At 49.4% G+C, this 27,950-nt stretch overlaps 9 protein-coding genes across 9 annotated transcripts; 3 read left to right on the forward strand and 6 right to left on the reverse strand.

The window, feature by feature from the left end:
* Nucleotides 1–1,632: 1,632 nt before the first annotated feature.
* Nucleotides 1,633–2,589, reverse strand: BDV27DRAFT_141277 (ADP-ribosylation factor-like protein; the record flags this gene model as incomplete). Its single annotated transcript, XM_032069790.1, has 5 exons — nucleotides 1,633–1,906; nucleotides 1,978–2,049; nucleotides 2,109–2,211; nucleotides 2,336–2,451; nucleotides 2,540–2,589. The coding sequence occupies 5 exons, from the start codon at nucleotides 2,587–2,589 to the stop codon at nucleotides 1,633–1,635; spliced, it is 615 nt and encodes a 204-aa protein (XP_031932527.1).
* Nucleotides 2,590–3,731: 1,142 nt separating this feature from the next.
* On the forward strand, nucleotides 3,732–8,061 carry BDV27DRAFT_9905 (DNA-directed RNA polymerase I core subunit RPA135). The gene is made up of 3 exons (XM_032078151.1): nucleotides 3,732–4,454; nucleotides 4,526–6,965; nucleotides 7,032–8,061. Exons 1-3 carry the CDS (start codon nucleotides 3,954–3,956, stop codon nucleotides 7,802–7,804), a joined length of 3,714 nt encoding a protein of 1,237 aa, XP_031932528.1. The 5' UTR covers nucleotides 3,732–3,953; the 3' UTR covers nucleotides 7,805–8,061.
* A 1-nt stretch (nucleotide 8,062) lies between these two features.
* pre2 (proteasome core particle subunit beta 5) lies at nucleotides 8,063–9,717 on the reverse strand. Its single transcript, XM_032078149.1, has 6 exons — nucleotides 9,484–9,717; nucleotides 9,215–9,322; nucleotides 9,005–9,160; nucleotides 8,865–8,913; nucleotides 8,690–8,799; nucleotides 8,063–8,618 (listed from the first exon to the last, which is right to left on the reverse strand). The coding sequence occupies exons 1-6, from the start codon at nucleotides 9,613–9,615 to the stop codon at nucleotides 8,283–8,285; spliced, it is 891 nt and encodes a 296-aa protein (XP_031932529.1). The 5' UTR covers nucleotides 9,616–9,717; the 3' UTR covers nucleotides 8,063–8,282.
* A 299-nt stretch (nucleotides 9,718–10,016) lies between these two features.
* Nucleotides 10,017–11,482, reverse strand: BDV27DRAFT_141280 (Eisosome component PIL1-domain-containing protein; the record flags this gene model as incomplete). Its single annotated transcript, XM_032069791.1, has 2 exons — nucleotides 10,017–11,024; nucleotides 11,081–11,482. The coding sequence occupies 2 exons, from the start codon at nucleotides 11,480–11,482 to the stop codon at nucleotides 10,017–10,019; spliced, it is 1,410 nt and encodes a 469-aa protein (XP_031932530.1).
* A 4,145-nt stretch (nucleotides 11,483–15,627) lies between these two features.
* Nucleotides 15,628–16,746, forward strand: BDV27DRAFT_165613 (alpha/beta hydrolase; the record flags this gene model as incomplete). The annotated part of the gene is made up of 1 exon (XM_032073980.1): nucleotides 15,628–16,746. The coding sequence occupies one exon, from the start codon at nucleotides 15,628–15,630 to the stop codon at nucleotides 16,690–16,692; it is 1,065 nt and encodes a 354-aa protein (XP_031932531.1). The 3' UTR covers nucleotides 16,693–16,746.
* A 665-nt stretch (nucleotides 16,747–17,411) lies between these two features.
* On the reverse strand, nucleotides 17,412–19,217 carry BDV27DRAFT_121009 (WD40 repeat domain-containing protein). Its single transcript, XM_032065255.1, is given in 4 exon segments — nucleotides 17,412–17,561; nucleotides 17,577–18,331; nucleotides 18,390–18,553; nucleotides 18,609–19,217. 4 exon segments carry the CDS (start codon nucleotides 19,171–19,173, stop codon nucleotides 17,420–17,422), a joined length of 1,626 nt encoding a protein of 541 aa, XP_031932532.1. The 5' UTR covers nucleotides 19,174–19,217; the 3' UTR covers nucleotides 17,412–17,419.
* A 188-nt stretch (nucleotides 19,218–19,405) lies between these two features.
* BDV27DRAFT_121010 (inositol phosphosphingolipid phospholipase) lies at nucleotides 19,406–21,093 on the forward strand. The gene has a single exon (XM_032065256.1). It carries the CDS (start codon nucleotides 19,503–19,505, stop codon nucleotides 20,931–20,933), a length of 1,431 nt encoding a protein of 476 aa, XP_031932533.1. The 5' UTR covers nucleotides 19,406–19,502; the 3' UTR covers nucleotides 20,934–21,093.
* On the reverse strand, nucleotides 21,058–22,721 carry thiA (thiamine thiazole synthase). The gene is made up of 4 exons (XM_032078158.1): nucleotides 22,656–22,721; nucleotides 22,494–22,598; nucleotides 21,906–22,256; nucleotides 21,058–21,847 (listed from the first exon to the last, which is right to left on the reverse strand). Exons 3-4 carry the CDS (start codon nucleotides 22,240–22,242, stop codon nucleotides 21,201–21,203), a joined length of 984 nt encoding a protein of 327 aa, XP_031932534.1. The 5' UTR covers nucleotides 22,243–22,256; nucleotides 22,494–22,598; nucleotides 22,656–22,721; the 3' UTR covers nucleotides 21,058–21,200.
* A 373-nt stretch (nucleotides 22,722–23,094) lies between these two features.
* Nucleotides 23,095–27,189, reverse strand: BDV27DRAFT_165615 (major facilitator superfamily domain-containing protein; the record flags this gene model as incomplete). Its single annotated transcript, XM_032073981.1, has 6 exons — nucleotides 23,095–24,727; nucleotides 25,355–25,658; nucleotides 25,722–26,049; nucleotides 26,123–26,594; nucleotides 26,653–26,807; nucleotides 27,055–27,189. 6 exons carry the CDS (start codon nucleotides 27,187–27,189, stop codon nucleotides 23,095–23,097), a joined length of 3,027 nt encoding a protein of 1,008 aa, XP_031932535.1.
* Nucleotides 27,190–27,950: the final 761 nt, after the last annotated feature.

The following is a 27,950-nucleotide window of genomic DNA, read 5'->3' on the forward strand; positions in this document are numbered from 1 at the left end:
GGTTCCTCGGATGAGTTGTTAGTTTCAGTTTCCGTTCCTTCATAACGCTCAGCATCCGCTAGTCTTGTGATCAAGTTGTGCACAGCCTGTGATACTAGTCGTAGACTCTAGGCATTACTAGAATTTTGAATGCATGGTGAGCATGACATCTCTTACTTATTGGTCAGTATCGCGCAGATTTGACATTGGTGCGGTCCCAGTGAAATATGCGATATATATCTGTAGGACTGTCATCTATCGAAAGCGAAATACCATTGAGCTACTGGCAACCTGACTATTCCGAACGATGCATCTTGAGACGGAGATTGATAGACCTAGCGAAGGGCTTTTGGCTGTCGGCAACACCTGGCTGGCTATGTCTTTGTGATTTCCGACAGCTCATAGTATCACATTGGTATATGTAGGAATCCAATACTACCAGTGAAAACATGTGACATGTATATCAACTAATTTTCTAATGTAATCGAACGGATAGAAAATGAGCTAGAAACCGAGACGGATTTTATATTTTAGCTCATGTAAGACTCTAACAAATGGTGGTTCGCTGCAGGATCAAGAGCGCCCGCCAAGATATATTAGGAAACAATTCGCAACTCAAGCATTTCTGTGTACTACTAGACCTAGCTCATGTTCTTGCTCATATCAAAAGTAATATATGATAAGAGATCGTTGCCTGTCTCAGCTATATTAAAGTCTCTATGGATAGATCACAAGATGCTGCAAATGATGAAAGAAAAGTAAACTTGGAAAAATATTTTGCATTTTTCATTTAGAAACAAAGGTGGATTTGGACATGTAACCTGTACTTGGTCAAGGCCACTCCACCATAATAAATGACTATCACGATCACCAGGCCATCAAGCAACCTTAGCCGATCGGCAAGGATATGGAGTAGACAATAATTTGCTCATGACTGGGTGGTCTATGAATAGGACCCCAGAAGCCTTTGAACTTTGGCAGGCGTTGTTGGCGGGGTTGGATTTGCTGGTTCGCATGGAGGGCTTGATTAGTTCCCGTCTTCGCATCTGCAATGCCAACGCATCGGTTGGTCTGTGTGCTCTGCTCCAACACGATCCTCATAAATAAGACAGGCGCCAGTGTCTCTTTTGCCCCCCCTCGCTCCCTCCTCCACAGCTATTTGGCCTTGTCCTTGACTTTGTAATTCAACTCGAATTGTGGATTCGCCCTAGGATTTACTACATTATATATCTTGGAATAGCGCCCCTGAATCAATGTTCATATTTGGATCTCCTCTCCAACTCACGTGCCTTCCATCTCAGACGTCATATAATCCAAAAGCCACTCACTATGAGATTGGGAATCAATGTCTCCATAATATAAGCCCACTAAAAATTACATAGAAACATGGGTCATCATGCAACGAATGAAATTAACAAGCCGTGAAAGAGAAGCTGAATGAGCGCACGTGCTGTAGCCAAGAGGCAACAAAAAGCAAACAAGACAAAGAAAGAAAGAAATTAACATCAATGACGCTAAAGTTTAATGTGCCTGGTTCACATCGTCAACATCATTACATCGGAGGCTGCAATCCAAGAGGTTGAAAGAGTCTACAAAAGTTTAGGCCCGCGGCCTGGAAAGGAAGGATGAGGCAGGTGCTGTTTCCCGCGACATTCATCGACTGGCTTTGGCGATTAACCAGTGCAGAACAGCATCAAGGTTAGTCTCTTCTTTGGCACTGATCCCATAACAGCTCACTTCGCGATGGGTAATGGATTTCAAATCCATCGCATCAATCAGTTCATCGACGGACAGCTTATTCGGAAGGTCGGACTTATTCCCAAGGACCAACAGCGGAATACCTTCAAGAGTGGGCTTGTTCATCAACTCGTGCAGCTCATCTGTGGCGACCGGAAGTGCAGCGCGGTCTGCTGCATCAACGATGTACCTGGTTCGAATGTCAGAATAGTGACAGCAGTAATGGGTCCTGTTCCAGAGAGGACAAAGAGGTGAACTTACACTATCGCATTTACACCGCGGCAATATCGCTCCCACATTGGTCGGAACCGTGGTTGGCCTCCGAGATCCCAGCTAGATGAGCGTTAGCACCACGATGGGGGACCATAGCTGACAAGCGCTGGTACACTCACCATTTCAAGGTCACATGGCCTTTCTGAACCCGCTTCGTGTTGAAGCCAATGGTGGGGATAGAACTGTGGGGAGGTTTAGCAAGAGAAATGACAACTTTTACGGCTAGGCTAAGCCTACGCGCTGACTTACTCTACAGTGAACTCGCCTCCCTACATGGTTCGTTAGGTCACGTTAGCGATGGTGGTCGAAATACTAGTTCGGTCGATCCAGATGAACGGAGGCATACCGCAAGCACGCGCAAAAGTGACGATTTCCCTGCATTCTGAAGCCCGATCATGGTGACATCCATCTCCGTCGCCCTGCAATTTCGAAGTACAAAGTACCGCTCTTAGCAAGCCGAACCTATTTTGTTTTTGCGGGGACGGGCCGGGGAACTATTTCCGGGAGAACCGCAAAAAGCGATGATTTATTGGAACAGCGGCCCACTTACCAGAACATCCTCAGGAGCCAGTCATAAATAGTCCGAAAGATACCCGCCATGTTTGCGATTTTTAAAAAAAGAAAAAGAAAGAAAAAGCAGAGAGACCCCACTGTTTGTACAAGAGAAATTAATCAAATGGGAATGAAGGGAAAAGAAGTGACAGGACGGCCAAGAACGGTCGAGAGAAAGGGGAAACCAACAGAATGGTCGATTGTTCTGTCGCGAAGTGGCGATGGTGGGCGAAGATATCGAGACTTAGGATAAGAGTTTTGTAAGGTTAAGAGTGGGGATGGTGGTGGGCTTGTTGAAAGGACTCGAATCCCGCGACACCGGCGGACCACGAGACAATGAATGTAATCAAATAAGACGTGAGGAAGAAAAGTAAGCCTAGTGGTAGTGAAATTGGTAGTTTAGGGAAAGCAGGGAACAAGACGACGGAAAAGCGATGTGAGGTCTGGAAGAGGAACGACACCGAATCAAGTCGAGCTGGACTTGATTGAAGGGGGCGGCGGCAGAGAAACTCCCCAGACCAAAAGCGTTGTGGAGAGTGCGGCAATCTTTCTCAGTTTCACGCGCGCTTCCTTCTGATGAAGGAATAGGGAATGATATTTCTTTTTGCTCACTGCTTTGCGGTGAAACTGAAGTGTTCCGATCTATGTGCACGCATGACCGCTCGTTCTGCGCCGCTTTGGAGGGGAGCGCTTAGTGGCCCCTGTCACTCATTTCCGTCAGTCTGGACGAGGTCAAAGTCCCTACAGGAGTTAGTTCGAAAGCCAGTGGTTCTGTCGGACGGAAGAGGTTCCTGAGTTTGCTCTGAAAAAAAAAAATTGTTATAGTGATAGCGATCTAATCAGTGAATATATAACTGGTTTTTATTTGTAATTCCTGTTCAAAAAGTGAATGTACTTGTCTTATCTGGAATCTGAAAGGGGAGCAAGAAAGCAATGAACTAGTACTCCGTACGTACTTCACGAAACGTCAATCATCTATCAGCTTGTTTGCCTTGTTGCCTAAGGCGGCGTCCCGTCCCGCACATGGGTCCCGTGATGCAAGCCTTGCATAACGTGCTACTTCTTGCGGCCTCAGGCAGAGAAGAGCTGTTCACCACCATCTATCAGCACGTGATGATATCTGTCCGCCGGTTCCACCTCGAAAAATTTCCCCGTCGCAGCGACAGGAAGGCTTCATTCAGACCAGCGCTCGTACTTCTATTGCGAGTCTCATTCCCTCTTGGTCACTCTTCTTCCCTCGCCTTTTATATCTGCGACAGGAGGGGATGAGATCTTGAGGCAAACCAGTCACACCGAATCACATCGACTGGAGCCTCGGCTTGTATAGACTGAAGTGTACGATTGAAACTTTTTCACCCCCGATCCTCCGGGAAGAAAAACGTTTTCCTCGATCAAAGTGATTCCAATTCACCATGGCTCCTGCTAAGACAGACACCAATTGGTCTGTCAATTATGATGTGCTCAGACGGGAGCAGCTATTCAAGAACCCTCCCAAGGATCGTACAGCTTATCCTGCACTAGCAGCCTCTATCAAGCCGCACGTTGATTCCTTCAATGCGCTCTTCGAGGACAGCAAAGTTTTGGAGGCGGGATTGAAAGATATTGGCACCAAGACATTCATCGATGGCGAAGCAGAGACCCCTGAGCAGAAGAAGGCTAGACAGGCAGAGTGCCGAAAGGCCCCGAAGCGGAACAAGCTTCATGTTCGCATCAAAGAAGTCTTCCTCGAGAAGCCTGCCATCCCCCCGACGAACAAGTTCACCACTCGTAACCGCAATATCTACCCATCCGAATGTAGAGAGAGACATGCGACATACCGTGGCAAGCTGCGCGCCAGGATCGAATATCGGGTGAACAATGGAGATTGGATGGAGGCCGTCAGAGAATTGGGCCAGGTTCCTATCATGATGAGGGTGAGTGGTTGTAGTGGATCCATATTGGAGGTTCTCCTGTTTCTGGTCTGGCTAACCCGAGTGTGGCATAGACCAATCGATGCCATCTGGAGAAGGCAACTCCCGCGGAACTTGTTGAGCACAAGGAAGAGTCTGAGGAACTGGGCGGTTATTTCATCGTAAACGGAAACGAGAAGTTGATCCGAATGTTAATTGTCGGAAAGAGGAATTTCCCCATGGCCATTGTTCGTGGTTCCTTCGTTAAGCGTGGCCACACGTATACCAAGTACGGTGTTCAGATCCGATCCGTTCGTCCTGATCAGACGTCCCAGACCAATGTCCTACATTATTTGAGTGACGGTAATGTTACTTTCCGTTTCTCATGGCGCAAGAATGAGTTTCTCGTCCCAGTGATGATGATCCTTAAGGCGCTGGTGGAGACGAATGATCGCGAAATTTTCGAAGGACTGGTTGGCAGTGCCTCTTCCGAGGGAATCAGCAATACATTTGTCACGGATCGTGTGGAACTTTTGCTACGGACATACAAAGGATACAACCTGCATAGTCGCTCAGCCTGCCGGGCTTACTTGGGAGAGAAATTCAAGCCCGTCCTCGGTGTTCCAATGGACATTTCCAATGAGGAAGCTGGTACAGAGTTTCTTCGTAAGGTTGTATTGCCACATCTTGGTAATCAAAACGTTACCGAAACTCAGGACTACGACAAGTTCAAGTTAATCATGTTCATGATTCGGAAACTTTACGCCCTCGTCGCTGGTGACTGTGCCCCTGACAACCCCGATGCCGTCTCTAACCAAGAAATCTTGCTTGGTGGTTTCCTCTACGGTATGATCCTAAAGGAGAGGCTAGAGGAGTGGGTCAGGTCTTTCGGCCCCATCCTGAGAGACTGGAGCATGCGTAATCACGGCGCGAAGTTCACTGACCCTTCATTCGAGAGGGACTTCCTGAGCAAGGTCGTGAAGCGGTCAAACGAGAACATCGGTGGTGCGCTGGAGTACTTTTTATCGACTGGTAACCTCGTTAGTCCCACAGGTCTCGATTTGCAGCAGACATCCGGTTATACTGTCATGGCTGAGAAAATCAACTTCTACCGGTTCATCAGTCATTTCCGAATGATACACAGAGGTAGTTTCTTCGCACAATTGAAAACCACCACTGTTCGAAAGCTCCTTCCCGAAAGTTGGGGTTTCTTGTGCCCTGTTCACACACCTGATGGATCTCCTTGTGGTCTACTTAACCATCTTGCACACAAGTGCTTGATTGCCACCAGTGATATCGATGTTTCTCACCTCCCAAGGCTCTTGGTCCAGCTCGGTGTGCGCTCGGAGTCCTCGGTCTCATTGGGAGAGAGTGTAACGGTTCAGTTGGATGGTAGAATCGTTGGTTTCTGCTCACCGAAGCAGGCTCGCATGATTGCTGATACACTGAGACACTGGAAGGTTGAGGGCAGCCACAATGTCCCTCGAGAGCTGGAGATTGGATATGTCCCTAACTCTAACGGTGGACAATATCCTGGTATTTACATGTTCTCGCAAGCAGCTAGGATGTACAGAGAGGTTAAGTACTTGCCTCTCGATAAGCTTGACTACGTGGGACCATTCGAGCAACCCTTCATGGAAATCGCCTGTCTACCATCAGACCTTGTCGCGGGTATTTCGACGCACATCGAGTTTACACCGACAAACATCCTCTCCATTGTGGCCAACATGACTCCTTTCTCCGATTATAACCAGTCGCCTCGTAACATGTATCAATGTCAGATGAGCAAGCAGACAATGGGAACGCCCGGAACAGCCATCGATTATCGTACAGACAACAAGCTTTACCGACTGCAAACCGGACAGACACCGATCGTACGCCCCCCTCTTTACAATGCTTATGGTTTGGATAACTTCCCGAACGGCACGAACGCAGTTGTTGCTATTATTTCGTATACGGGTTATGACATGGACGACGCTATGATTATTAACAAATCTTCCCACGAACGTGGATTCGGTCACGGTACAATCTACAAGACGAAGGTCCATGCTCTCGATGAGAAAGAGTCGCGAAGGAACAAATCCAGACGTGAAATTACTAAGTTGTTCGGCTTTGCTCCAGGTGGTGAAATTAGGGCTGAGTGGCGTAACACCATCGACGAAGATGGTCTTCCTCACATTGGCGCTAGGGTTAAGGAGGGCAGTCTCGTCGCTGCGTACCACAACGTGCGTTATGATGCAGCGTCCGACTCCTATGTGAATGTCGACGGCATCACCCATTTTGTCAAGTACAAGGATGCTGAAGAAGGATACATCGACAGCATCCGTATCATGGGTGCCGAGACCGGTATCGAACCGTGCCAGTCCCTCAGCGTTAAGTACCGTATCCCGAGAAAGCCTGTCATTGGTGATAAGTTCTCCTCTCGTCACGGACAGAAAGGTGTCTGCTCCCAACTCTGGCCGGCAGTCGACATGCCCTTCTCCGAGAGTGGCATCCAGCCTGACCTTATCATTAACCCTCACGCTTTCCCATCTCGTAAGTCTCCGATTTTTGATTATGAAAAACATCTATAATATTCTTCGACTGACCGATGGACAACAGGTATGACAATCGCTCAGATGATCGAGTCAATGGCTGGCAAGGCTGGTGCTCTTCACGGCCACCCCCAGGACTCGACGCCCTTCCAATTCTCCGAAGAGAACACCGCCGCCGATTACTTTGGCCACCAACTCCGCAAGGCAGGCTACAACTACTTTGGCAACGAACCACTCTACAGTGGTATCACCGGTAAAGAGTTCGCCGCCGATATCTTCATCGGTGTCGTCCACTACCAGCGTCTCCGTCACATGGTTAACGACAAATTCCAAGTCCGTACCACCGGTCCCGTGAACTCCTTGACCGGCCAACCCGTCAAGGGTCGTGCCAAGGGAGGTGGTATCCGTGTCGGTGAGATGGAACGTGACTCCCTCATTGCCCATGGTGCCGCCTTCATCCTCCAAGACCGTCTCATGAACTGCTCCGATACCCAGCGTGCCTGGATCTGCCGCGACTGTGGCTCCTTCCTCTCGACCCAGGTCGCCCTCGCCGGTGGCTCCGGAAAAGCCCGCAACCAGGGCGCAGCCGCTGCAGCCGCAAAAGCTGCTTCTAGCCAGCTTACTCAGGCCAGCGGCTCCTCTGGCATCGTGCGCTGCAGACGCTGCGCCCGTGAAGCTGTCTTCGATGACTCTCGTGCCATCACCTGGGAAGACGGAGACGGCCGGCGTTACGTCGGCGGTGATAACGTCACTGTCGTTGCTGTTCCAGGTGTGCTTCGGTACCTGGATGTTGAGCTTGCTGCCATGGGTATCAGGATGAAGTTCAAGGTGGATAACTAATCGCCCCGCTCAAAGTGAGAGATGCATATTATAGCTTGCATCTCAGGGACAAAGTAAGATAGCAAAACACGACATGAAAGAACCTGACAAGATTTTACGTTGGCTCGGGAAAAAAAAGCTTGTATAGATGGGGAGTATTTAGCAATATTTTTGGTTCTTGGATGTGTCCATGTATGTACTTATCTATCTGGGATGAGATTTTTGTTTAGTATATCATAGCATTATAGTATTGTTTCATTTTCAACTTCATACTTATCTCTCTCTTTTTTAGTAGAATATACCAAAGTGCAACAACCGAGCTCTTCCAGTAACTGTAATACAAGAAAACGCACTCTTTGAACTGGTATCAATGAGATTTAGGTCCCCATTGCTGCTCACCATACAGGTACAGACTCATAGAAGGAAGTATCTTGTATGCCTAAGAAAAGAAATTTGATATATCATGTCCACCATGAGAAACCATCTAAGACACTACACATTACAACTCCGACGTAACATTCGAGAATTCGCCCTTCTCCAACTTCGTCTTCCAGAAGATCGGGTTCATGTCGTCGAAGCCGTGGTGCACCCATCCCTCTTCCTTAACATGGTACAGGTTGATGAAACCACCGGAGTAGGCATCACGGTGCATAGCGGCCAGGATACTTCTCCGACCAAGTTCAAGGGCCTCCTCCTCAGACAAGTCGTAGCGGTAATTGGCATCCAGCACACCGTAAGCGAATGTCTGACCGGATCCAACACAGAACAGGTTGCCTGGGAGTCGGGTGCCGTCTGAGTCGATGTAATAGAGAGCGGGGCCTTCTTGAGGGGTCATCTAATCACAGTAGAAACGCATTAGCTTCGACCTGTTCCTAGGGGTTATAATATAATGGGCCGGTTACATACTCCTGCTAACATTGTTCCCATGCTCAGACCGTATCCCTTGTAGGCGTATGTCAGGTTGGCGAGAATCTTGGAAGCGGCTGCAACAGTGATACGGCGCTTGTGGCGGATTTCTACCAATAGTTAGTATCAATGCATCTCAGCACTATGGTGGACAGAATGATAGACTAAAACTTACCATGAAGTGTGCACTGCTGACTCAAATATCTCAACCAGTATTGGCAATCCTACAACCAGTTATTAGCGCAATGTCCTAGGGTGCACCAAAAACATCCATAGAGCGCTATCCAGATTCCCAAACATAACAGGGGTACGTACCGCAGCACCACCCGCCATAGTACCTAGCAGACCGGGAGTCGGGGCATTGTTCGGCTTATCCTCACCACGACTCAACCGCGAGACGGGAATAACCTTCTTCACTGTCTGACTGGCAATCCAATTTCCAGCGGTGGCTCGAGAGTCTGTCGCGACAATCTATGAACCGCTTGTTAGCGGAGAACGAGGGGACCAGGCAATAGGACGGCGTACAATTCCGCCCTGGAATCGGAAGGCCAGTGTTGTCGTTCCGTGGGCAAGTTTAATGGGGCAGCTTGGGTTTGAGTGATCATCGGTCATAGCACGGAGCCAAGATCTTGACTAGGCGAAGGGATCGGGTTAGCTAGAGTCTCCGCTTCTTCGGCATGTTATATGATGTGTGTGGTCTTCCGGCGTTGGGTAGGTAAGCGGTAGCATCGCTACCACGCTCTTCCGAGTACCGACACCATACAAAGGTTTCATTGGGTTGGGTTGTAGCTCACGTTGTCAACAGGAGGAAGGTTGAATTTCAGAGAGAGGGGAGGAAGGCTCTCTGTGAGGTCATGTTGTTCTTGTTCGGAATAGAACTCATTCTGATGGGCCGGGCGGCTATATTGGGCGACCAACTTGTCCATGACGGGCGGCTATCTAAATCGGGATCTGAAAAAGGGTGACAACAAGCCGTAGTTGATACACAAGCGTAGATGAAGAGGAGGTCGGATGGGAGGAGGTCGAGCTTCTGGGCGGGAAGAGAAGCTTCCCAGATGATGCTGTAGCTCCGTCCGCGTCACGCCTGCCGCCTGGGTCACGTGGCCATATCGCTTACTTCAGACCTTATCGCTTTCCATTCCATACTTCATATGGATCGATCTCTACTATAGCCTCTTCACTCAGTCTACACTGAAGAGATAGCCCTTCGGTGGTGATTTTCTTGGTGATCTGCATTACATGTTCTTATTCGCATACTAATATACATAATAATACTTGAAAAACGACATAGGGAATAAACCAAGGGAAGACATCACGATTGACCAGCTTAATATGGGACAGCGACGGTTTGAGGGATGCCCAAAGCTGCCTGGGGCTGCTCTTGGAGCTTTTCCCGAATAGATCCATTGGTATCATCCGTAGCCTCTGTCACTTTTGTTGCCTCAGTTCCTTCCGTCAGCTCAGTGGAGGGCTCTCCAAAGCGCTGAGTCGGACCTGTGATGGAGTCATCGATGCTTCTGCTGCTCCCGGCGTGTTCATTGACCTCCTCGGACACATCTGTGACAGATTCGTCCCAGCTTCTAGCTGCACTGATGGGCCCAACATGTTCCTTTGTTCCCGGAATAGTGTCCTGGGCTCCAGATGTATACCCAGTAGCATCGGGAGTGGAGCCATATACGCCCCTAGCTCCCTGCGTACTGGACTCCCCGTAACCCCCGGCTCCAGTGGCGGTATCAACACGTTGCTTAGTTCCCGGAATGTAAGTGATAGCATTACTAGGTCCACTATACGTATCCCTGGTTGGCTCAACAGGCGCTGTTACAGGCTCTTGGTACTGCTGGGCTTCGATCACAGGCGCAACACCCTCCTGAGTCCCAGAACCATACTCATGGACATATTCGTTGGCACCTTGAGTCTCGGGAAGATACTCCTCAGTGTAACGAACATCTGAAGCCGAACCATTAATATCCCTAGTCGAAGCAGATATCTCACGGCCATCTGCTTCAGACGAGCCGACGGTTAGTGCCTGACTATCCCGAGCCGCACGAGCTGCCGGGGCTGGAAGGAGTGTGCTATCATGAATGTGTCCAGCCGAGGTCGGGATAGGCACTGTGGTACTCTCCCAGGAGCGGAGACCTCTCTCGGCATCTTGAATGATCTGACTCGCCTCATCGCCACGGTCATAGTCTTTCCGAGGCTCCCCTGGGACAACAGGCGAGTCATCGAGGATACCAAGCAGACGCCGGGCATGGCGGGCGAGCAAAATCTGCTTCTCGCCTCTCTCAATGACCGCAGCCAAGTGGATATCGAAAGCCTCCTTGAGTTTGGCCCTGGTCTATGAAAACTTAGCAAATGACGCAATTATTATAGGTAGCTAGAGTTGACACGAACCATATTGGTCAACTGAGCCTCAGCAACCAAGCTCTGCGCTTCCGCTCTCACAAGCTCCTGTTCTAGTGTCTCCAACCTGATACTCTCCGGGTCCCTTATCTTCAGCTTCGCGATATCGTCCTGGATCTTGGCTCGATGGTTCCGCGACGGCTGAACGGAGTTTTGCGTTTCGCGAATGTGCTTGAGAACAATCCGATACTCCTCCAGATAAGCCGCAAAGATCTCCTCCTGATCGCCCATCTCGGCGAGCAACACACCCAGTTTATCAGTGATGTCTGATACGGCGTCGTCTTCCGTGGCCTCCCCCCAGTCGGAGAGCTCTTTCGCGGTGGACACACGCTCACGACCGGCCTTCTCATAAGCACTGATAGCCGCATTCTCATTCTTGATCAAGCGGTTCATCCTCTTGCCCAGTTCAGGCTGCTGCATACCGCGCAGCGTCGCGAAACTGAAGCGGCTCCGCGAAGAAACCGAATTCCTTCTTCGCACCGATAGGTTTCGATTCCTAGGTCATATTAGCCGAGCACTTAAATTCTGCCATTGATCCTCGTACATGGTTGCGGATGAAACCAATCAAGATCACAAGGTAATCAACACTTTAAGTCACAAAAAACTTTTTTTCAAAAGTGGCGGAATGTGATTGTCGAATTACTGATATAATATCCTAATTGAGAATTGCGCCTTCCTCGCAGATCAGACAATACAGCTTAGCAAATGATATACACAGTTGGAAATTCGCAGGTTAGAACAGTACTAAACTAGATTATATGAATGTTCGAAAGTACGTACCAATGTTCATCATGTAAGGGGAGGATCCGCGCCATATACTTTGACTTTTATGATAGCATCGATCGTGGGAACAGTACTGACGTCATGCGGGATAAGCGGAAGCTTTGAAGTCATATTGTCCGAATGCAGACAAAGCGAAGCATAGTTACCATGGATAGAAGTCCTCTTTGTAAGGCTAGGGGGCGAGTTTCTCCTAAGCTTATCTGATCAATGCTTGGTTCGGGATGAGATCATTTGGCAGTATAGCCACGGATACAACCATTTGCACCTGAAGGAACATCTGGTATTCCGAATCTGTTTGACCAACAGGAAAGAAACAAAGGAAAATGGAATAGAAATGATTAGAAGAAAAAGAATAATAATAAGAATCAAGAAAACGCTTTGACCAAACTGTCTTCAAGCCCAAACAACGCACCCCATAAAACCCCAAACCCTAACTCCCAACTCCAAGATCATCTAACAGTTTCTACACCCGAATATACTCCACATCCTCCTCCCACATAGGTCTCCTCCTCTCCCTCTCCCTCTCCCTTTCCCTCTCCCTCACTCTCACTCCCCTAGCTTCAGGCTCAATATACTCCACACACCTTCGCTCAGGCAAGAAATCTCGACTCCCAAGCCACCATCCCTTCCATCTTGAAATCGGAAGCGATTCTTCCACTGTACGAATCCTCCGTCTCGACACTGTAGTATAAGACGACCGCGGAGACTCGCAGTGATGTGAATGAGAATGTCGCGGAGGGCAGAGGCTCGTTGAGTCGTGGCTATCACTACTGCTGGAACTGGAGCTGGAGCTGCTGCTGCTGCTGCTGCTGCTATGCCTGCGACGGCGACGGTGAGAGGGAGGCGGGATTGAGACGCGCATAGGTGGATTTCTGTATTCGACGACTCGGATGCAGGGGCCTTTGCCTTCGTCGACCTCGAGGAAGCACATTTTCTTTCTTCCCGTAGTGGGAGGTGGATGGGGTTGAGTTGTGTAGGGTTGTTGAAGTAGAGAGAAGAGAGTTGGTATAGGTTTGTATACTGTTGGTGTTTGTTTTGAAGATATCTTGATCTGTGTCTTGCTTCGGTCTTCTTGTCATTAAAGTGTATTCTGACGAGTAGACACCAATCTCGGGGTGATGTATAGATAGAAACAAGCTTCCAGAGATATATTAGTAAAATAAGCTTGGCTGGGGGTATTTGCTTTATAAGTGTACTTCCAAATTATAGTAAGTGAGTGAGTAATAATGTTACCTGGTCAGATCATCTACTCTGGAGTCCAGCCTGACATTTGGAATCACTTGATCGGGGCCCGTCATGTGGGTGAGCGGGATCCGATGACATACTCATCTATCACCACGTATGTATTGTATATTCTATTGAATATAATAAATATAACGGGGAAAATGTCGATGAGTACTCTTTTGATTTATAGATGGTCACTTTGGCGTGTGACTGACGAAGCTTGTGTGTATGTTTTTGTTATGGGTTATGTGCTATATATAAAATTACGGGTGACTATAAATTTAGTATTAGGGCATGCACTGCCCTTCCAAGCTCCTTTTCCTGCTATTCTGCTACGTATACTTTTTTACTTACATATACCTACCTACGTACCTATCTATCTATCTATCTATCTATCTATCTATATATATATATATGTGTGTGTGTGTGTGTGTGTGTGTGTGTGTGTGCGGTATAATTCGCACATTGATGTTCTGGATTAATTTATTTATAGTCTTAATTTCTGTTCTAGATATGTCTAATACCTTTGTTCACTCCATAGGTGAAGGCACTTTGGAGGTCTGAAGAAAAATATTTCATGTTTATTAGAGAGCTTCCCAATCTCTGCGAAAATATAGTAGATTATGAACACCTATTAAGTAACGATAACTCCAACCGACAATAGGTCTAGGATTCCCTTGGAAGGACGTCTTCACCGCTCAAATAATAGATATTCCAGGATGGTGAAATTTGTCTGGTTCACGCGAGGGTAATAGACTGCTGGATCTTGTTTCCAAAAGGGCTTGAATACTTTCTCTTCCGATAGGTGCAGTAGATTACTATTATTGGTTAGCCATTGGATAAATTCAGAAGGTCAAGCCCTAATACACTGTACACCCTTCCTACTGAGTTGACGCTTTGCCATGACATAAAAAGGGTAAAAAAAAAAAAAAAAAAAGTTCAAACTGATGGCTGATTTGTTGCTGAGGAAGGAGAGGAAACCATTCGCGCGTCACATCCTTAAATCTCTCTCTCTCACATTACGGATTATATTAGAGGACTTCAGGCCAATCGTCATCTAGAGAAATGGATTTATAATTTGTGATGTATCTTTAGCTCTAAATTGTGAAAGCGCCGGCACGTTCCCCAACTAAGCCAAATAGGTGACTATGATCAGACTCTACGGTCTGCAGAATCTGCCCCCGATCACACCGATCCACTAGCTACGCCGTGACAACAACGCAGTTACTTTCCCTCAAAGAAGTCCATGTTGTGAGTCGGTATGGTCCAACTACTGCGCAGGCTTTTGACTGGAGTGCTCACGCGTTTGTAACAGTTGCATCGCTTATGCAATCAATCGGAGAGATAGATAGATAATCTAGGAGGAAGACCAGGGGAAAACATTGACGAGGGTGGGATTCAACCATGCCATTTTTCATGACGTGGAAACTTCTGATGAAGAAGCTCTGATGGACAGGTTAATCTGGACCATGCCTATTTTGAGATAAGACGATGCCAAATCTCCTGCATATCACTTTGAAACGTAATGCACCACAAAGAAGCAGTACTGGACCGAGTCAACACCATCACCAGAATGCTCGGGAAAAACCTTCGGGTACTCGGGTGGATAAGTGGAGATGGTTACATCTTTACTACATCGTTGTCAACGGTGAGTAGTATGTTATCTCCATCGAAGTGGTCTCTTCTCGTCCCGGAGTTCATGGACCACTGTCACAATGAAGCGGACAAATATAATCGCAATCTCTCATCCCCCTTGATCTCTGAAGGATCTACATCGGAACAAAACCAATTGAGGTATTCTTGGTAAAAAATTCATCCGACCAGTGAATACAATTGACTTCAAGTAGTGCTCTAGTAATCATCCTGAAATGCCTAGACGTCTAGCCCCAAGGAGCCAAGACATCAACAGTGTTGCCTAGAGCTCCCTCATCGCTGCCGAGCTCAATCCCGAAGGTCTCGGAGAGCGACCTGATCTAGTTCTTCAGAACCAGAACGTCCTCCCGGTATGTGAAGTAGCAAATGCACTGCCATGCGTCTTATCTCGCAACGACCCATGGTTGCACAAGTGCGTAAGCCAGTTGCAGTTGTGGATCGACAAGTTTAGATAATGTGGGTTTCATGGCCGGAATCCAAAGGTTTCCCGGGCCCCACAAATAAATAAGCAACTTGCATTAGGGGCTCCACTAACATTATTCTATCTAACCTTAATGTACATCGGAAGTATATGCTATCCAACAACGGGCCGAGTGGGCTTCTTCCATCAAGAACCTTGGCCAGTTGAGGGGGTCATTACCAATCATCTATCTTGGCATGGTGATGGCTTCATACTGAACGGTATTGGCAACGCGTGGCCTCCGGTGTAGTGTCCTGCAGGGACATTCCGGTGATGGCAGTGCAGAGAGCTGTCATCCATCTCAAGGGTATAAGAACAGCGACATGGCCGCCTGAGATAGAAACAGCTCATCTTTAAACTTTCATAGTTACTACCTCAGGGTGCAGACATCAGCAACAGCAGCAACAGCAGCATGAAGATGATGGGAATCGGCATCGCCGCTCTTGGTCTGACGACGGTCGTCAATACAATGTCAGCAATGGCCCAGAACATGTCGTTTGGAGCCGACAACTTTTACCGCAGTGACAGCGTCACGGTCCAGCCGATCACCTTCGAGAACCAGTATGGGTTGACAATCGGGGGCAACCTCTTCATACGCAACAACTTCACTCGCAGCGTCGACGCGCCAGCCATCGTCGTCGGCCACCCCATGGGCGCCGTGAAGGAGCAGAGCGCGAATCTCTATGCCACAAAGCTGGCCGAGCAGGGCTTCGTCACGGTCTCGCTCGACCTCTCCTTCTGGGGCAGCAGCGAGGGCAAGCCGCGCAACGCCGTGTCGCCAGACCTCTACGCCGAGGCATACAGTGCGGCAGTCGACTATCTCGGCACGCAGGACTTTGTCGATCGCGAGCGTATCGGTGCCCTCGGCGTCTGTGGCAGCGGTGGCTTCGTGATCAGCGCGGCGAAGATTGACCCACGCATCAAGGCCATCGCGACCTCGAGTATGTACGACATGGGCGCTGTCAACCGCAACGGACTGCGGAAGTCGCAAAGCCTCGAACAGCGCAAGGGGGTTATCGCCGAGGCTGCGCAGCAGCGCTGGACCGAGATAGAGGGTGGCGAGATCCAGTACACCAGCGGAACCCCAAATGAGCTCACGGCCGATACGCCTGCTCTCGGACGCGAGTTCTACGACTTCTACCGCACTCCGCGAGGCGAGTTCACGCCTGAGGGCACGACACCAAATCTCACGACGCACCCAACGCTCTCGAGTAATGTCAAGTTCATGAACTTTTACCCCTTTAACGATATCGAGACCATCTCGCCGCGTCCGTTGCTCTTCATCTCGGGTGATCAGGCACACTCGCGCGAGTTCAGCGAGGACGCTTATGCGCGTGCGGCGGAACCGAAGGAGCTGTTCTGGGTGCCTAGAGCCGGTCACGTTGATCTCTATGATCGCGTGGATCTCATCCCGTTTGGCAAGATCACCCAGTTCTTCCGCCAGAATCTCAGCAAGACGGGAGCCAGCCGCAGGGCCAACTAAAAGGTCTGTTGATCTACTACTCTAGTTTAGAGACCTTGGTGTGAACCGGGACATTGAGAATTAGAGTCATGTACTCTGTTAGTCGATATACAATTAGTTCAGCTTTGCAACTAAACGAATCGAGATAACTGCGATTCTCATTTTGAGTGCTGTTTCGGGCAATTGTTTCAGCTCATGCATATCACGGGACGGAACAACCCTAATTGGATGTCATGTAGATGCAACTGGAGGTACTAAGTATGGTATATAGGTGCACGTCTTGTAGGAATAACCTATCAGGATATTTCTATAACAACATCTGCTGCAAGAAAGCGATATTCTGGAGAACCCATAGTTTCCTGAACAGTTGCACTTCGTAGTTTCGCAGTAATTCAACGTCCAGATCTTCGCTTCTTCAGCTCTTATGTTGTAACTCCAAGAGATATAATTGTCTGATTGACTCATCCACTAGCGTAGGAAAAAAAATAATATAAAAAAAAAGATGACACTGGTGGGTGATATTTACTAGTTTGTGTGTCTGTTCCTTAAGTAGATCAAAGGCATTGCGGATGACGAGAACCCGGAGACTATCTTGTCTTTGGTATCGTGAAATTCAATAGTCGTCATGATCCTATCGTCTATTATACAGTACAGTATACCCTGCCAAACGCCGACCCATGTAGAGTAGGTAAATTACACAGTGTAGAAAAATAAGAAGTCAGTAAAAAAAAAAAAAAAAAAAAAAGGTTCATCCCTCCGGACCGGTGTCAGCATCTGCCATTTCCGTATCCTGAGGTTCTTGGGTATCTCCGGTATCCTGCTGCTCACTTGTATCGTGCCCTTCTGCTCCATTCTGCGTTGTCCCGTTTGGCAGAATCCCATTTGGTTCGGTTCCATTTGAATCGGTTCCATTTGAATCGGTTCCATTTGGTTCAATGCCGTTGGTCGCTGGAGGGGATTCTTTCGCATCTGTATCCATTTTGCCGTCTTCTTCGACCTCCTCATACACTCGTACCGTCTGGTCGATCCCACAGCTTACCATTAACCGTTTGTCGCCCAGCGTGCAAGTGTCAACGCCTAATACTACCCCCGTATGCCCTTCAATCCGTTGCAAGGTCTTCTTGCTCACTACATCCCAGCACAAAACAGCTCCGTCTTCGCTCCCGCTAACAGCAAAGGCATGGGGCGGTGCTCCACGCACTCCATATGTACCAAAACCACCCGACAGACTGTATTTCCGGTTGACGTGCCCCTGGTAGGTCTTGATACACCGTCCTTCAACGTAATTCCACAGCCGTACGCAGTCGTCCAGCGACCAGGCCAGGACAAACTTGCCATTGGGTGAGAATTTGACCGATGTGACCGGTGGGTTGTCCTCATGGACCAGCGTACGCAGACACTGGCCCGTTGCCGTGTCCCAAATCCGAATTAGCCCGTCGGTCGCGCATGATGCTATGAGGGTTCCGTCCCAGACGACGTCAATCCCGCCGACAGGGTCGGAATGTGCGGGAAGGGAGCGCATGACAGTAGCGGAGCGCACGTCCCAGAGGAATACCGCTTCGTCGTAAGAGCCGCTGACCAGCATGTTACCCTTTGGCGAGAAGGCAATCTGGTAGACGTAATTATGGTGGCCGACGAAGGGGATCGAATGCGCTTTGCCCTATATGGCAGGTAACACTTAGTGGAGAATAGCTGTCAGACGAAGGGAGGAGGCATACCGTCAGCACATTCCAGAGACGGATCGTCTTGTCATCCGACCCAGAAGCAATGATAGCCCCGTCCGGGCTCCAGGAGATTGTCGAGATTCCGGCCAAATGGCCCTCAAACGTATGCACCAGCTTTCCGGTCAACGTATCCCACACCTTGACAGCCCCGTCGGCACCTAGAAGCGATCAGCAACTGACCCGGAAACATACAATTGCAATTTCATAACCCACCGCCACTGGCAATCATAGATGAATCAGGCGAGAACCGCACTGCAGAAACCCCTCGTAAGTGACCTCGTAACAGAAACTTTTGCTGGTAATTAATCTTGTCCGGTTTTGGCGGCGGCGGCGGAGGGGGTGGAGGGACAGGCGTGGGCGACCGATCTGAATATGCTTGCTCAGGCTCTGCATCCCCATCCACAGGAGATTCATTGTCGTCCACGTCGACGTCTACTTCCTCGTCTTGGTAGTGTTCGGATGACGGCCCCGCGGCGCTCACTTCGGAGGGCGACGAACTGCGGCCCCGGTTGCGGGAGCGCCAATACACGTCAGCGTCTACTGCCAGCTCATCTGGGCTTTCAGAGCCGCTGAAACTGCGCAGGCGTGTATTTGGACGTTTTGGGGGCAATGCTTTCTGTAAGGTCCAACTTGCGCGACGCCGTTCGGCCTCGTCGTGATCGGAGCCCGCGGCGAGTTCGTCCGATGAAGACTCCATGGGCGACTGAATGTAGCCATTTTCATGGCTTGGGGACCGATCTAGTCGACGGCGCTTGGAGCGGTGATTATTCCCGTCCATCTGATCAAGAATTCAGAAGGAAACAAGGGGGCGCGAGAGATTGAAGGAGAAACAAGGGCGCAGGAGGAACAATCGGCCTGAATGAATCTATCGCGAAGATCCAGAAGAATAATAATCCCCAGCCAATTAGAGACAGTGGTTACAGGGCGGTGAGTATCCCTGATTGCGCTTGTCGGCGTCATTCAGCAAAAGTTATTCGATGTTCAAGCTAATGAAACCACTTCGATTATATCGCTCAGGCACCAAATATGACCTATCTTGACTTGTCTAAACTACTTAATTTTTAATAATTCATATATATCATTTCTTCTTAATACCGCGCGACCACCATGTCAGCTCAATCCACCGTCTACCCCTCCGAAGCTCCCTCCCAGATCCGCATCTTCACCCTGAACTGCTGGGGCCTCAAATACATCGCCAAATACCGCCACGAGCGTCTCTCAGAGATCGGTCGCCAGCTGTCCCTGGCTGACCCTGCACCCGAAATTGTCGGACTCCAAGAATGCTGGACACAACGAGACTACGAGAGCATCCGTGAGCAGACCCGTCACCTCCTCCCCTATGGCAAGTTCTACTTCGGCGGCGTGATGGGCGCCGGGCTCGCCATTCTCTCGAAATGGCCCATTGAAGAGAGCTCCATGTACGGGTATCCGCTAAATGGACGTCCAACGGCTTTCTTCCGCGGCGACTGGTACGTCGGGAAGGGTGTCGCCTGTGCCCGTGTACGCTTCGGCCCCGGAGCCAGCGACGTTGCCGAAGTGTTCTGCACGCATCTCCACGCCCCCTACGAAAAGGAACCTAATGATTCGTACATCTGTCATCGTACTGCGCAAGCCTGGGAAATCGCGAAGTTGATGCGCGGCGCCGCTGAAAGAGGCCACCTTGCCATTGGACTGGGCGACTTTAATATGGTGCCGTCGTCGTTCGCTCACAAGCTCATCCGCGCCCATAGCCCTGTCCAGGATGTATGGCAGGCTATATACCCAGACTCATCTGTGGCTGCCCCCCTCGACCCCGTCGAACAGAAACGAGGCAAACCAACCCCGTCAGCCGAATTCAACCTCCACGTGAACGGCGCCACATGCGACGGCAAATTCAACACCTGGCGGTGGACCAAAGAGGACCGCAAACTACTAGAGAAGGGGGAGGATGTCGTCGTCGACAAGGATGCTCCCTGTCCGAGGGGGAAACGGCTGGATTATATTTTCGTCGGAGACGGCGGATATCCGCCCGCCTTCCCTGCGCCCCAATGGTCTGTTGAGTCCGTCAATATTGGTATGACACAGCGTCATCCCACGCTCCGTTGTTCGCTGAGCGATCATTTCGCCGTCGAAGCCACCATCACCCGTTCTCCTCGTTCCTCTGAAGCGGACCACTCGACAGACAATAAACTTCCCCAGTCCGTGGTCCCGAATACAGCCCTATCGCCAGACACCTACGACCGTATCATCGACATGATTCACACCTATGTTCAACGTGAACGGTCTCAGCGTCGTTGGCGACTGGCTCACTTCATTATTTCGGTGTTTGTGTCCATCGGCTGCTTTGTCGGCGTTTGGTGGACGGGAGACCTGTCATATGTGGCGTTTATCTTGGTTTTAGTCAGTACCCTGAGCTTCGGAGCTGGGATTTTGGATGGATTGATAGGCGGTCTGTTCATGTCAAGCGAGCTGCGCGCACTTAAAGAATTCGAATGGGAGGTGCGGAATGCAAAAGAATTGGTTGAGAAAAGTGGTGGATCTGGGAAGAAGTCGGAATGAATATGACTGCCATGGGGTGACGATGAGCCGCGGTCCATGTCTTGCATCTTTGTTTGTATGTATTACACTGTCTTTCTTGTTACACATAATTACTTTACTATGTCCCGCCGTTACATACTGGACAGGGCCATTTACATATGCATTTGGAATACGAGTTAACGAGTTCATTCAAGTCTCAGAGCTATCACATAATCATCATTCCCCTGTCATCAAAAAACCGTAAGACAATTCGGGCTATGCACTCAACCCTTCCAGGGAGTGAGCCATTTACTCAGCGCACTCGCGCTGACGCTCGTCGAACACCTTCAAGGCCTCTTCGGCAGCCTTGACACCACTGAGAACCATGGCACCGAAGGTGGGGCCCATGCGGTTAAAGCCGTCGATTTCAGACAGCTCCATACCACCGATGATCAAGCCCTTAGTAACCTCGCGGGTGTTCTTGACGATGGCATCCTCGGCCGAGTTCATGTCGAGACCACGCATGCCACCCAGCTTGTCGACGCTGCCCATAGACACCAATCGCTTCGCACAGAAGGCGCCGAATGGGCCATCGTGGCCAGTGGTACTAATGATGACAGGAGCGTTGATAGTGTTGGGGTCCATGCAGGAGTGATCATCGTGGTGAAGGGTGACCAGCGTCCAGTTGACGACAACACCAGCAATCTGGGGGTTGCCATTCTCGGTCGGACGGGTGATCAAGTCCTCAACGGCGGTAGCATTGAAGAGCTTGACATTGGGGAAGGAGAGAACCTTCGACATGAGAGTCGAGGTGAACAGGGAGGCGTGCTTGACGACAACGTAGTTGGGGTTTGCGTCCTCTTCGTAAGGAACACCCAGCTCGTTCAAGAAGACTTCCGCGGGACGGCGCATAACCATAGCAGAAAAGAGTTGGCCACCCAACCAAGCACCGCCACCTATTGCAAGTTAGTTCTGCAAAGCTAAGCGCAAGGTCATCCATCATGGACTACTGACCAGGAGAGACGCTGGCCTCGACGATAGCAATCTTCAGGTCCGGACGAGCCTTGGCCAGGACGTACGCAGTGCTCAGACCGCAGGAACCAGCACCAACAATGACAACGTCACTCTCAGCGTACTTGTCCAGGTCCTCGAAGTAACGTCTGGTCATGGCACGAGAGACCTGGCTTTCGCGGATAGGGGCGAACGTGAACTCGTCCCACTTGCCACCGAACTGGTCGAGCAGCTTGGTCTGAGAAGCTCCTTCAATGGGGGCAGTCTCAGGAACCACGACCTTACCCTTGAGGCCGGTAGGGGCCACAGTGGGTTCGTAGATGGCAGCTGGGGGAGACATGTTTCAAGTTACGACTATAATCTGTTAGCCATTCCATCAACTGGAGGAACGAGGAAAGGCATGATCCTTTTCGCTGGTATTATCCAGATCAAGTTTTAGCCGTATAATCTCAGAACGAACCCAGTCCATCGATGTCATATCCTTCTATGACTAGAATCCTAGAATCTAGGGTCCAGCTTAGGGAGGATATGTGAGTACATCGATGAATGGGAACGAACACCGGCCCACGCCAAAGACGTTACCTAAGATACCTTGATCATTGTGAGAGCCCAGCCAAAAGTATTCCATGACTTCCATCGTATGCCCTATAGAGGGCTAACCGAGGAGTGTATTTACATTGTCGGTTGGTTTGGGAACTATAGAAGATGGTCAGCTATTCCAATCACCAATGGGTTTATCTAAGGGAGGAAGACTTGTTCAGGTTTGTCCTAGGACTTTTGCAGATGAAATCTGAGATAGAAAATTGTGTGGGATGAGAAAGAAGGAAAAAAAAAGAGAAGAAGATGGCGGGGTTGAGAAGGAGGGGTCAAGTTAAATAGCATGGGTTGAGTCAACGTGATAAGGGCACTATACCGTATAGATCCGCGCACCCGATTCTATCCGTTCCTTTTGCTCCTCTTTAGCTTTGGCCGGTGAGCCGGTCAAGAAACAAAGTGAAATCATCCTGACATCGGCGGACGATCCCTAGCTTTTACATTTCGTTACCAATGGGATCCAGTAATCAATTGCCCATCTGTCATATCGAGGACTGGCCGCGAAGTGATCCACTATATAACATACTATGTTAATAAATTAACATTTATCCAAAAACAGGAAATCTCCGCGACTGAAACCTTTTCAATAATGAAACCCTTAGCAAATCGTTACCCCCACTCGCACTCCATAATCTTTTATCCAGTTCTTTTTCTTTCCAACTTTCTCCGCCCTTTCCCGCAAGCTGTCAAGCGAGAACGCGGCGACAGCAACATCGTTGTTGCATTTCACTTTGAGACGCAGCATATCGCAGTCATCTTTCTTCTTCACAATGGATTCCCATTCAGTCTCCAGTTGGATTCTCCAATGCATGTCTGACACGCGGCCGGATGGATGCACGTCTCCAATTAGGGTCGCTACCCGACCCAAGTACTGGCACCACCATGCCTCTTGCTTGGAAACACACCGGCTCAATTGCCGGTGAAATACTTCATCCGTGGGTGCAAGGTCCCCCGCCCAGCGCTCACAGAGTATCAAGGCAATCAGGGCACGTTCGACATGTGATAGTGTATTCACCGAAGCTAGGATCCCCGTCGTAGTACTATGCAATGCAACAGCCGAACGCGATTCGCGCGGCACTCGGGAATGGGCAAAGAGCAGGTTTGCGAGCGCACCAAGTAATTGAGGGGAGAATGAAACTGGTGCATGGCGAGAATCTATAGGTGAAGGTGTCGAAGGCAATGCAGCAGTCAGTAGTCCTCTAATTGCTGCATTGGATGGAGGCGCATATAGCAAGCTTGCCGCCAAAAGCGGATCTTGTGCGCGAATCTCTTGGGGCATCAGGTCGAAGAGGAAACCCTCTCGGACACCTCCCTGGCAGAACTGAATATGCGTGATATCCGGCAAGGCATCCATTATCACATTGACCAGGACAGCCACCGCAGGGATCTGTGAAGCCCGTCGCTTCGAGACACCAAATATCTTCTCATCAGAGTCAGAGACCGAATCCAGCACAGAAACAGTATCATGGAAGTCCCCTCTGCTCACTCGAAACCCATTAATGATAGGAATCGGGTAAGGATCAACCTTATGCTGCTTCATGAGCACGTAGCCCCAACCCCTGAACCCACCTCCACAGAGGTATAAATCAAACCTTCCCAGCGACTTCGCCGTCTCCAACAGAAACTCAGGAACCTCAAGAGCCCGATACGCCTCCTGGAAGTTCTTAATCATTTCCTGCTTCAGCGCCTTCTCCGCTTTCTTCCCTTCAGCCTTCGCCTGCTCCAACCGCTTCGTCAACGCCGCCGCCCCATAAGGGAAACTGAACGATCCCCGCGGGCTGGTAGTAACCACACCATCCTTCTCAACAACCCACGTAATCTGCGTACTGCCACCACCAAGATCCATAGCCAACCCAGCTACAGAGGAAGTACTGCTGGCGATCCCCAGCGCCCCAATCCTCCCCTCATCCTCTTTAGACAGCAGGCGCACCTCCCACCCCGTCCGGTCCTTGATCCGAGCACGAAACTCCGCAGAATTCGGCGCTGTCCGCGTCGCCTCCGTAGCAAGCACATAGATATTCTGCGCAGGAACTCCAAAATCATCACACGTAATCTGAAACCGAACTAATCGGTCCACAACCTGCTCTATAATGTTCTGCGGGATCGGACCCCGCGAGCCACCGGAGAACTGAGCATCGTATAGAGAAATGCCAGCTCGGTCTTGGTAAACTGTGGGCATTGTCCGGGCTGTATGGGGTGGAATGTCTGTGATGGAGAAGCGGATTCCATTACTAGGTGATGTTAATCTGTGAACTTGATATATAGGGAATCGTGGTATACCTTCCCATATCCACGATCCCATAAAGATAGGCATTGCTTTCTGATACATAGGCCATGTTTGCTGTATGTACAGTACCGTCTACTTCGGCAGTTAGTTGTGGGGTTCCCGGTAACCTGGGGGTATGTACATACATGGTGGTTTGTTACTTGGTACTATGTACCGGTGATTCTAAGCTATTCAAAAATGTCTCAGGGTCGCAAATACTGTGTCTAAGGTTGACTAGTTTGTGGAAAGAATTAGTCAATTACCCAGAAGATCTAGAGGGGAAGATAGGTGTTAGCCTGAGTTACTGGCTATTTTGCGAAGTGGAACTAATTATTGCCCCTCCACTTACATATTTAACCACTTTAGGACCGGGGAGACATACATATCTCTGACTAAGCGATGATCATGGCGCGCAATTTTTATTCAACATTTAGAAAAAAGTAAAAAGCAAAGGAAAAAACATTTTTTATTCGTGAATATTATTTTGGATAATTATTATGGTATACATTATCCAAATCTCACATTCATCGTCATATCATAGCATTCGTTTCAAGCATCATTACTTTCGTGTCTACATAACTATAGCACGTACCGGAATCCAGCACCATAATTTTCTTCTGCGACGTTTTCCCCTTTATTCCATCCCCGCGCTTCCCTCTCGGCCTGTGTGCCATACTGCTTGTCTAAGCGGCGGTTCTCCCATACCAAAAGGGTTCGTAGAGTGAGCGCCAGTATCATGGTGAAGAACATGAAGGCTGCACAAATGGATTGTCCGCGGATGTAGCGCGGTCCATCGCTTTCTGGGAAGACGTTTGTTCCCAGAAAAGGCCCGCATTGGCCGATGATATTGAGGATGACAATACCCATTCCACGTCGTGAATCCGAGCCTTGGTTATCTGGTGTGTTCGTTAGCCTCTCGATATGGTAGGTTAGGTAACATAGACTGGGAGGGAACATACTAAGAGCCCACGGGAGAATATTTGCGATACAAGGGAAAACACCGATAGCAGCGAGGAACACGCCTGCGTAACGAGCGCCAACTGACGTGCAGACGGCAAGGAGAACGTAGCCAACCGCTCCGATTAGAGACAGGATCGCAAGCATCAAGCCACGTTGTTGCAATCGATCAGCAATCCAGGTGGTGGCAATTGTGACCAGGAAAGAAGCAAAGTAGGGCGGAGCCGTAAGCCCTTGGGCGTTGATCGAAGTGAACCCCATGTCCTTCAGGATCGTGGGAAGGAATACCGGAAGCGAAGAAAAGCTCACGTTGCAGCTGAAGTACATCAACTAAACCACACTGACAATCAGCTATCATGCTCCACCACCACAACTAAATTTTATGAACTCAGCATCAACATACCGCGGTCAGCCATGCCTTAGCATCCGTTAGCGTTTCGGCTAACTCTTTCCAATTTATTTTAGTCGACCGTTCGCGTTCGCCACTCTGCTGAAGACTTCTTGCTCGCGCAATCTCTTTTTCTTCTTCGGTCAAAAAGCGGGCTTTCGAAGGGCTATCGGGTAGAAATCGCCAGGCTAGGATAGCAGCCAGTAATGACGGGCTTCCCTCCACAAGAAATAGCAATCTCCAGTTTGCTAACTTGGAATGGCCCGAAGTAATGCCATACGCAAGAGCACCAGCGAATGTATTCGCCAGAGGGGCGGCTGACACAAATAGCCCACAACGGAAGCCGAGCTCATGACGGCGATAGAAAAAAGACAGTAGATAAGGAGTCCCGGGACCAAATGCAGCCTCTGACATGCCGAGAAGGAACCGCAAAGCCATGAGTCCCTCCCAGTTCTGGACCGCGGCTTGACATGTTGCCACAATACCCCTTTCGGTAGGTTAGAGCGGTTTGAGAGGCATGGTGGTTGAGGATATCTTTGACTTACCAGGACAAGACAGTAATGGCTGCCCATTGGTGGGGCGGCATGACCTTCCACATGAAGGCCCCAAACTCGAACACGACATATGAGATATAAAAGATCGTTAGGAGCCAGGAATAGCGATTTCCGGTGAGGTTCAGGTCATCCTCCATCCCGGCGATCTTCGCATTTCTTCGATCTTGGTCAGTTTGGTCTTTTCGCAGTCATGGAGGTATGCAAACGAACCCAATATTACTTCGATCAAGAAGAGAAAGCAGGTCTGTCGGTAAGTTGTTAGGCACGCCTTGAACATAAAAAACAGTGAAGAGTGCGGAAATGCGGAGACATACATAGGAATCCCATGAGAGTAGGAACTCTTAGATCCAGTTTTCTTAACATACGCGCTTCAACGGCAGGGTCAATGTTTACCACTGCCGGAGGAATCTGAGGAAGGGCCGTTTGCGCGTCATCGTGGTGGACCGGCTGCTGTTTCTCTGGATCGCTCATTATCGGAGCCTCCTTGATCTCATCACCAGAAGGGTCTTTCTTTCCAAAGAATCCCATAATTGATAGGGGGGGCACGAGGGCGAAAGAGGTTCGCGGTGAAGCACCAACAACAACTTAGGAAGCGAAAAGAACACGAAAGAGCGACGGGGATCTTTTATAGGTGTGGTCATGTCGGAGAATTTTGTTTAGCGAACAGGGCCATTATTGAGTCTATTGGAAGATCAGCAAAAGTTAACCGGAAATGGGACAAGTGCCAGCGTCCCACATGGGGAGGAGTGACGCCATGCAGGGGGAGAGAGCTGAACACTCGTACTCATCATAGTAATACTGGTTGACGGCAAGACAATTGGGTAGAAATGGTGGGGAAAGTCCATTGAATTTGGGTACTAAGCTTGCCCGCTTGTATCTGGACTTGAATATCGTGAGTCACGATTGGGAAACAGGACGATGCATCAAGCACGGGGAGGATGAATGAACTACCGGGTATAAGCCAATTGCGGAGAGAGCTACGACTACTACTAGTACTACGGAGTTGATCTTTCAAGTCCCGCGATCCGGTGGCGGGCTTAAGAGCTTCCAATTCGGGTTTGGTGCCAGCGATACCGCAGCAAAGCTTGCGCAAGGCTTGTTTGGGGGCGGGGGAAGGGTTACCATCCTCCGGAGTATCAAGTACTATTATAATAATCATATAGCCCACACCGAGTACATTTCAATGCTTAAGGTCTACCCGATTGTTACTAGCTAACCATTTTTTTTTTTTTGTCTTTTTCTTTTGGTTTTAACGGTCAGCTGTTTGGATTTATGGATTTATGGATTTA

The sequence above is a fragment of the Aspergillus caelatus genome, assembly GCF_009193585.1.
Source record: "Aspergillus caelatus strain CBS 763.97 unplaced genomic scaffold BDV27scaffold_12, whole genome shotgun sequence".
Classification (NCBI taxonomy): Eukaryota; Fungi; Ascomycota; class Eurotiomycetes; order Eurotiales; family Aspergillaceae; genus Aspergillus; species Aspergillus caelatus.

What these genes read in the sequence shown, in the direction of transcription:
- BDV27DRAFT_121010 (XM_032065256.1), top strand. Translation starts at nt 19,503, where the DNA reads ATGTCAGCTCAATCCACCGTCTACCCCTCCGAAGCTCCCTCCCAGATC.
- BDV27DRAFT_121009 (XM_032065255.1), bottom strand. Translation starts at nt 19,173, where the DNA reads ATGGACGGGAATAATCACCGCTCCAAGCGCCGTCGACTAGATCGGTCC. An exon ending in ATCTATGATTGCCAGTGGCG is followed by an intron (nt 18,554 to 18,608) that starts GTGGGTTATGAA and finishes GATCGCTTCTAG; the next exon opens with GTGCCGACGGGGCTGTCAAG. An exon ending in GTCTCTGGAATGTGCTGACG is followed by an intron (nt 18,332 to 18,389) that starts GTATGCCTCCTC and finishes CCTGCCATATAG; the next exon opens with GGCAAAGCGCATTCGATCCC.
- thiA (XM_032078158.1), bottom strand. Translation starts at nt 22,242, where the DNA reads ATGTCTCCCCCAGCTGCCATCTACGAACCCACTGTGGCCCCTACCGGC. An exon ending in CGAGGCCAGCGTCTCTCCTG is followed by an intron (nt 21,848 to 21,905) that starts GTCAGTAGTCCA and finishes AACTTGCAATAG; the next exon opens with GTGGCGGTGCTTGGTTGGGT.
- BDV27DRAFT_9905 (XM_032078151.1), top strand. Translation starts at nt 3,954, where the DNA reads ATGGCTCCTGCTAAGACAGACACCAATTGGTCTGTCAATTATGATGTG. An exon ending in AGGTTCCTATCATGATGAGG is followed by an intron (nt 4,455 to 4,525) that starts GTGAGTGGTTGT and finishes AGTGTGGCATAG; the next exon opens with ACCAATCGATGCCATCTGGA. An exon ending in CCCTCACGCTTTCCCATCTC is followed by an intron (nt 6,966 to 7,031) that starts GTAAGTCTCCGA and finishes GATGGACAACAG; the next exon opens with GTATGACAATCGCTCAGATG.
- pre2 (XM_032078149.1), bottom strand. Translation starts at nt 9,615, where the DNA reads ATGGACAAGTTGGTCGCCCAATATAGCCGCCCGGCCCATCAGAATGAG. An exon ending in ACCTTCCTCCTGTTGACAAC is followed by an intron (nt 9,323 to 9,483) that starts GTGAGCTACAAC and finishes CCCTTCGCCTAG; the next exon opens with TCAAGATCTTGGCTCCGTGC. An exon ending in TGGGAACAATGTTAGCAGGA is followed by an intron (nt 8,619 to 8,689) that starts GTATGTAACCGG and finishes TACTGTGATTAG; the next exon opens with ATGACCCCTCAAGAAGGCCC.